At 35.7% G+C, this 8,555-nt stretch overlaps 1 protein-coding gene across 1 annotated transcript; it reads left to right on the top strand.

The window, feature by feature from the left end:
• The first annotated feature begins 2,623 nt into the window (after window positions 1-2,623).
• LOC116778496 (ruvB-like 2) lies at window positions 2,624-8,114 on the top strand. Its single transcript, XM_061525899.1, has 12 exons — window positions 2,624-2,780; window positions 2,934-3,120; window positions 3,359-3,475; window positions 3,898-3,979; window positions 4,337-4,499; window positions 5,072-5,168; window positions 5,254-5,385; window positions 5,867-5,979; window positions 6,309-6,529; window positions 6,840-6,978; window positions 7,587-7,698; window positions 8,002-8,114. Exons 1-12 carry the CDS (start codon window positions 2,775-2,777, stop codon window positions 8,031-8,033), a joined length of 1,401 nt encoding a protein of 466 aa, XP_061381883.1. The 5' UTR covers window positions 2,624-2,774; the 3' UTR covers window positions 8,034-8,114.
• The last annotated feature ends 441 nt before the right edge of the window (window positions 8,115-8,555 follow it).

Genomic DNA, 8,555 nt, shown 5'->3' with positions numbered 1-8,555 from the left:
ACAGTGCAACAAATGCTGCAGATTTGGACACATTGCTTCTCAATGCCGTTCAAAAGAGCGCTGTTTCATCTACGCCCAGCCCCATGCAGGTATCAATTGTTCCAATCCATCCGTTCCCCCTACCTGTTTATTATGCTCCGGTAACCATAAAGCTACTGACTCCAATTGTCCAGAACATGCTAGACAGAGGGCAATCAAATTAATTAATTGATGAGGCCTCTTCCCGTCTCAACTCAGCTGTAAGCTACCTTCAGGATTGGCTTCATAACCACGGGTTATCTCTATCTATTCCTAAAAGCAAAGTGGTAGTTTTTTCTCGTTTCAGATCTATTCCAGATATCTCTATTTCTTATAGACAACAAAAGTTTATGGTTAAGGATAAAGTCAACTTGGGTTTACTTTGGACTCGAGGCTAACTGGCATCCAACATATAAATAATATTATGAAAAAATGTGAAAATAATATTAACATTTTGCGTTCTCTTTCTGGTGTTTGGTGGGGCAGCCACCCCTATACTCAAAAAAATTTATACAATGCTATAATACGCAGTCATTTTGATTATGGATCCTTTCTCCTTGTCCCTTGTTTTAAATCTGCCTTGTCTATCTTTGATAAAATTCAAGCTAAATGGCTGAGAATAATTTGTGGGGCTATGAAATCATCTCCAATTAACGCTCTTCAGGTAGAATGTGGTGAAGCCCCTCTGCATCTTAGAAGACAATACTTCAGTGACCGTTTCTTTTTAAAAGTCATACAATTTTCTAATCACCCTCTCATTCCTAAACTGAACTCTCTCTCTGATCTCATTCCTTCTAACAAGTATTGGTCCCATAAAGACTATCCTTGTCTCCTTACTAGTTTAGTCAAATTCCTTCGTCTGCCTTGTCCCGTTCTACAGAACCAAATGTTCCCGCTTTTTGCCATTCCATTTGATGTCCTTAACTTCCATCCTCAAATTTTGCTTGAGTTTGGCATTGATAAAGTTTCTGCTATTGCAAACGTTCAATTTCAAAATTACGTAAAAGAGCACTGGTCTGACTGGCTCTGCATTTATACGGATGCCTCAAAAATGGCTGACCAAAGTAATGCAGGTGCTGCTGTGTGGATCCTAAAATACAACATTATTTTAAATTTTAAATTTCCCTCCGAAATATCAATCTTCACTGCGGAGTCTATAGCTATTTTGGAAGCAGTGAGTTTTGTCGAGTCCCATAAGCTGAACAATTCTATTATTTTCAGTGATTCTAAAAGTTGCCTCCAGGCTATTGCAAGGAACCCTTTTATATCCAAAACATAACTATCCCTACATTTTAAATTTTAAGACATTCTCTTCCGCTGTCAAAGTAGTAATATCCAGGTCAGACTTGCGTGGATCCCTAGCCACTCTGGCATCCACGGCAATGAAACCGTTGACTACCATGCTAAAGATGCTACTAATACCCGCTGTATGGACCACTTCGGGGTTTATCTCAATCTTTGATCCCCATTGCAAAACAGCGTTTTTTCTCATCTTGGACACAGTATTGGCTAAAAACTAGCCGTTCCAAAGGGAAATACTATGCGGATGTCCAATCCTCGATTCCATTTCGTCCTTGGTTTTGCAATTTAAAAAACTTACATAAGCGCGTTTCTAGTATAATGTGTAGATTAAGGCTAAGTCACGCGTGTACCCCCGTCCACTTGGCTAAGCTACGCATAAAGGACAGCTCTCTCTGTGAGTGCGGTCTTGATGAAGGATCCCCAGATCACATTTTTTTCACTTGCCCTCGACTGTCTTCCTCTCTCTATGATCTCCTCCCTCCCGATATCCCCCGCCCCATTGACTTCAAGTCCTTGCTCTCTTTTGTTAATTCTCCTTTTGTTTCTATTCTATGTTCTTTTATTAACCAAAATAACATCAAACTGTAGATAGTGTGTCTTTTAATCAATTAACTATTTTTATATATAGTATGCGTCTTTTCTTGTTTGTTTTAGATACATCAACATTTTACCTCTCGGTGAACGACCTCAGCAGTATTAAAGTTCTTAGTCTCTAGTCGCAACCTTGTTCATTCACAAATCCCCCTCTACATAGTTCAGTATAATATCGGCCACGACATTGGCGAATTCTATAAGGAAACGCCACTAACCAAAAAGAAGAAGAAGATTGATAAACCTTGAGGTGTATACTTAAAATCGAGACCAGTTGACCAGAATGGCTTTGGTTTTACCGGTTTTTATAGTCTGTTTAATATAAATTTGGACATCGGCGTTGTTCTTTGAAATTACGGAAACTGAACCCAAACTGTATTTCATGGTTATAAACGTAGCCTATGTCCTTCTCCAGGTTTTCAACATCTTTATAACAAAATTCGTCAAAATTGGTTCATTGGTGTAGGCGGGAAAAGGTATCACAGACAAAGACAGACAGATTTACTTTCGCATTTATAATATTAAGTAGGTATTCAAATTTATTACCACAGACATTGTTTTAACCTGCTATAAAAATTTAAAATTATTTTTATTCTATTAATAATTTATACCTAGCCATATTTCATAAAAATTATATTTAAAAAAATCTAATCAAGTTCCATTGTTGTCAAAAAATAAATCGGAATAATGTTTAAATTGTAAGACCGTCATGATTCTTAACAAAACTGAACTGTCAAACTAAATGTCATTAGTTGTGTTGTGCTGTTTGCGATACAAAGTTGCGTGTTTCCTGAGCGTCGGTGATTTATTCTTAATACATTAATATCTTTACAAAGTCTAGTGATACTGTGAAGTGATAAAAAATGGCTGTGAGTAGTTTCTTCTGTTTTATCCTACATGTTAAATATGCTTGATAATACATATGTCGCATTGTTTACGCAAAACTAACCTCTCGATGTGTGTAAATTGTGATTTTAAACTTGTAATTGCCGTGAATATTAATGTTGGTGATTGTTTTTAAGTCGCTAGCGGCAGCTCAAGTGCAGGAAGTGAGATCGATAACTCGCATCGAACGTATTGGTGCACATTCACACATCCGCGGCCTGGGACTCGATGATGCGTTGGAACCGCGAGCCATCTCTCAGGGTATGGTGGGGCAGAAGATGGCTAGGAAGGCGGCTGGCGTCATCCTGCAGATGATTCGAGAAGGTTCTATGGTTGTCATGACAACCACAAACATTTACACATGCAATAAAATTTAGCTACTGTTACGAAAATCATACTATTATAATATTATTCTGACACTATTATCTCAGATTTAAAAAGATTATCATAACGCAGACTAATAAAATACAACTTGGAAACTTTTGTTTTTCAATATCAATACAAATTTTCCAAAAGGCGATAATGAAATAAAATTATTTAACGTGATATATGTATGTGACAGGCAAAATTGCCGGTCGTGCGGTATTACTAGCCGGTCAACCTGGTACAGGGAAGACCGCCATCGCTATGGGCCTCGCTCAAGCTCTCGGACCCGACACTCCCTTCACAAGCATGGCCGGTAAACATCGGTTGATTTAACTATTGCATGCATTAAGCTCCGCGTAGTAATTACTAATGTTTACGTTAGATGCGTTTTAAAGATATTATTACTCGAAATTGTTATTTAAAATTCATTTTGTAATTATTATGCTGGAATTTTATAAGGAAATTTTTTGTATGCAAGCATCATGTTTGAAAACAAAAACAAAATATTGTACTGTCTGTTTGTAAAGTTTTAAAAAACACATATATATTGTAAATATGTTAAAATCACATATTATGTAATTTTTATCCATCCGTTTGTTCCGGCTAATCTATAAACAGTCTTGAACCATTTTGGTGTAATTTTAATTAGCAGATAGCTCATGTAATTGAGAGTAACTGGGGTTAGATTATTTTTTTGTTAAATAGTTGTTATTTAATAAAAGTGTGTGTTTCAAGGTTCCGAGATCTATTCGTTGGAAATGAGCAAAACGGAAGCCCTCACACAGGCCATAAGGAAATCTATTGGAATAAGAATTAAGTATGTATAATTATATATATATATATATATAACAAGACGAACTGACGGACATTTTAATCTCGTCTTTGGGATCACGGTTGCTGCAAAGCACAGAGACCTCTGGATCGTGTCGGTGATGTTCTAAAATGCAATTTTTTTTTATCGGAAACTGCGATAAATTATTTTTCATACATGTATGTACGTCAGATTATAGCTCATAAATTACAAAAAAATTTGATTTAATGTGTATTGTCTCTTTGAAAAGTTTGTGTAAATGAAATTATTTGTTTTTTGTCTGTTAAAATATTGTTAGTGTATATCTATATATATATATTTATATATATATATATATCTGAAGATTTATAATAATAATTCCAGAGAAGAATCCGAGATAATTGAGGGTGAGGTGGTGGAGGTGGTTGTGGAACGAGCAGCCGGTGGAGGCGGAGCTAAGTCTGGGAGATTGACACTTAAGACATCGGACATGGAAACAAATTACGATATGGGAGCCAAGATGATCGACTCGCTGCTGAAGGAAAAGGTGAGAGGCTCGTACTCATATATATATACACACATATATATATATATATAAATATACACATATATATATATATATGTATATATTATATATATATATATGTATATATAAGACAAGTATTCCCTGTGATATTAAGATTGAAAGCTGTTTCTGTGTGAGTTCACTAAGTGACTTGGACAATTAAACGATAAGGTCCTAGGCTTGAATTAATTTCTGCAAGGGAACCTAGTTCCGTACTAAACATCTGATATTATTTAATGTCAGATGATTTAATTCAATTTTAAAATATGTTTTTCTCTTATAAATATATCTGTTTAACTATCACAACAATTGCTGAACCGGTTTTAATGTAACTTGGATATCAGATTATGATATGGAGCGAAAATTTATCCTTCAGTCCGTGTAGCCCCGGGAACACCTCATGACAGATGTATTGTGTGAAGTAACGCGACACGCGATAGATGGCGCTGACGGTTGGTGAACATATATTGTATCAACCCTATTTATGCAGACGGCGTCGCAGGCGAAACCTAGTATGTGTTTCGCACGGATTGTTTTAAATATTGATGTTTCAGGTGCAAGCCGGTGACGTCATAACCATAGACAAGGCGACCGGTAAGATAAATAAGCTGGGTAGGAGCTTTGCCCGCGCCAGGGACTACGATGCCACAGGTGAGGCTCTACACACACACACACACACACATATATATATATGTATATATGTGTAACAACTTAATAAAAATGCCACAATTCCCAGGCCAGCAGGCAAGGTTCGTCCAGTGCCCTGAAGGGGAGCTCCAGAAGAGAAAGGAAGTGGTACATACCGTGACCCTTCACGAAGTAGACGTCATTAATTCTAGGACACACGGTTTCCTAGCTTTATTCTCAGGTAATATACATACACACATACATACATATATGTACAAAAACTATATATATATATATATAGTTCTTGTACTCGGCTTTGTCAGCATTAGATTTAAGAATTGCCTTAGATTGGAATCGATATTCTGTTTTTGACTTGATGCTCACCAACTGTCAGCGCCATCTATTGTCTGCGAGATGTGACTACGAATTTGATTTGATGGAAACCTGGATACGGTGTAACAAACTAGGGAAATGTTTAATATTCTATGCTCTTATTTGTCCTCTTGCATAATCTACTTTACAGTGAAATTTCATCAAAATCTGTTCAGTATTTTGTACATCCCTACAAACTATGGCATTTATAATATAAATAACATTATGGTATTGGTAAATTTGTATGTCTGTTAGTTTTCATTACTCAAAAACTACCAAATTTATCTCAATATGTATGAGTGACACTCACTACGAGCACTGTGTATACTTAAAATAAAATTCTTTTAAAGGTGACACCGGAGAAATAAAATCTGAAATTCGGGAACAAATCAATGGTAAAGTTGCCGAATGGAGGGAAGAGGGTAAAGCTGAAATGATCCCCGGTGTGCTGTTCATTGATGAGGTAGGACGGTAATCATTGGTAATACAGTAATCATATTACCCGGATAATATTACACTGATACTATATTTTGATCAATTTATAATCTACATTAATATTATGTAGTTGTATTTTCTGAAATATAATGTAAATTTACTTTATCTATTGAAATAACCGCAATCTTGTTGTCTGTTTTTCATTATAATAACAGATTTTTATTAAACGCATACACGGTACATACAAAAATTATTTAATTTATGTATGTCTGTCTGTTAGAGTAGACGAGATAATTACATTAAAAACTCCCAATAAGAAAGTTACATAGACACTCACATTATATTGTTTGTCCCCAGGCTCACATGCTGGATATAGAATGCTTCTCCTTCCTGAACCGAGCTCTCGAGTCTGAGACAGCCCCGGTGGTGATCATGGCCACCAACCGTGGCATCACGAGGATCAGGGGTACCAACTACAAGAGCCCGCACGGGATACCGTTGGATTTATTGGACAGGATGATCATTGTGCCAACAACGCCCTACTCACACCAGGAACTGAGAGAGATTTTGAATATACGGTTCGTAATATATATATATATATATATATATATACATATATATAATGTTTTAAGACAAACTTTATGAAAATTGCTGACAATTCATAATCTACCCACCCTTACTCTCGCTCCGCCTCTTTCTATCCCCCCTCCAGGACCGTTGAACATTTAACGCAACCATGTTGAATTACATTACAATTTTCACTTCAAATAACTCTATAGTATAAACTGAAGTTAGAAAGTTCCTGATATATTAAACTAGTCCTAAGTTAGTATATATATATATTCTGGATATCTAGCACAATCCAGAACTAATTAATAAACATTCCAGGTGTGAGGAAGAGGATTGTCAAATGTCCAGCGATGCTCTGACAGTGCTAACAAGGGTGGCAACCGAGACGTCTCTGAGATATGCCATACAACTGGTCACTACAGCCTCACTGGTAGCGAGGAGACGGAGGGCGGCTGAGGTGGATATAGATAGCTGTAGATAGGATAGATAGATTATATATTAGAGCTAGGCGATGCTGAACAGAGTGACATTTTGTTTAAGCCATACAGCGGTTACATATCAGTCAAGACAGTAGTTCTTGACATAGCAGGGGTCGTTTACACCATACGAGACCTTTAAATTATAATTTAAAAAAAAAATACTACAATTTACATAGTATTTTTGTTTATATTCCATATGATTGCAGCGATAGTATACAGATTTAAATTAATTTTGTTATAACCCGTCACATTTACTATACAAAAACATAGTCTCACTCGTCGGGACATGTTTTAGAACAGATACCTTATTGTAAGTCATTCTAGACATCATATATTTTACACAAGCGTGAATAGGGAGGTTATGTATTTTAATCTGTATGTATGTAATTCCTATTTAATTATGTTTTTTTTTTCATACCAAATTATTTCAATATATATATATAGTAGTATAAGAAATAATATTGGGACTCTTAACAACTGATCTCAATTCCACTTCAATTCCATTCCAATTTTAATTCCATTCAGTTGTATTATTCCAAACAGTTGTACACAAATTCAAACAACTAATATAGAATTCCATAACCAGGTCAGTATGGAGGATGTGAAGAAGGTGTACTCCCTGTTCCTCGATGAGCACCGCTCGGAACAGTTCCTAAAGGAATATCAAGACGAGTTCATGTTCAACGATGGCTCTGGTGGTAGGTGGAAATAACATGTACATATATATATATATATATATATATTAACCGACTGTAACAAAATGTGTTCTGTATATTGATAAGATGTGTGTTTGTTTGTTATCACAGAGCGCTAGAACTGCATAACTAATTATTTAATGTGTTTATAATACATATTAAGTGACTTGATCTCGCAGAAAAATTCAATTTTAACATTAAATTTCATTTTGGGGTAATTTTATTTGGACAAGGTCATGCAAACTTATAAGGCGTGTATTTATGTCTAATAACAAATCTTATATATATATATATGCCTTTTTCCAGACGGCCCTCAACAAATGGAAGTGTCGCAGTGAGATCTGATTTGCTACAAGTGTTTGTTCCTCTGTTCTCGGCTTTCTGTTAATTAAGTTAATAAATAAAATGATTTTTCACTTGTCTGTTGTTTTAATGTATGCAACGTCTTGATGTGGGTAGGTAGGCCTTTGTTGGTCAAATCGTTGTCTGTGGTGATGGTCACCCGTAGATTAAATAGAGCCTGCATTATCCGACATAGACAACATCAGGTATGGGCTTATAAAATATAGAATATCCCTGCTATAGAGATGAACCACTGATTTGAGTTATATGCAGAAGTAACTTTAAAATTTAACTTGCTATAAAAGATAATGTTACCAGTGGTGCCGTACAAAATATAACATACTACAATTGTAATTTATTATAATACTGAACTATTGTTATTTTGTACTGGCAACATTTAAGTGGCACCTTGTATTTGAAAACTATGAATGTTCCATAGTTCACTTGGAGTAATGTCTATGTTTGTTAGACGTTACTGGAAGTGACGCTGAACATTGAGAAACAAGACTGAAATTGTA

Source organism: Danaus plexippus, chromosome 31, assembly GCF_018135715.1.
Source record: "Danaus plexippus chromosome 31, MEX_DaPlex, whole genome shotgun sequence".
Lineage (NCBI taxonomy): Eukaryota > Metazoa > Arthropoda > Insecta > Lepidoptera > Nymphalidae > Danaus > Danaus plexippus.
This window is presented reverse-complemented; position numbering and strand designations above follow the sequence as displayed.

Excerpts from the sequence above, each read along its gene's own strand:
- LOC116778496 (XM_061525899.1), top strand. Across the intron at positions 5,169-5,253 it reads CAGGGACTACGATGCCACAG|GCCAGCAGGCAAGGTTCGTC; the intron begins GTGAGGCTCTAC and ends CACAATTCCCAG. Across the intron at positions 7,699-8,001 it reads GTTCAACGATGGCTCTGGTG|ACGGCCCTCAACAAATGGAA; the intron begins GTAGGTGGAAAT and ends GCCTTTTTCCAG.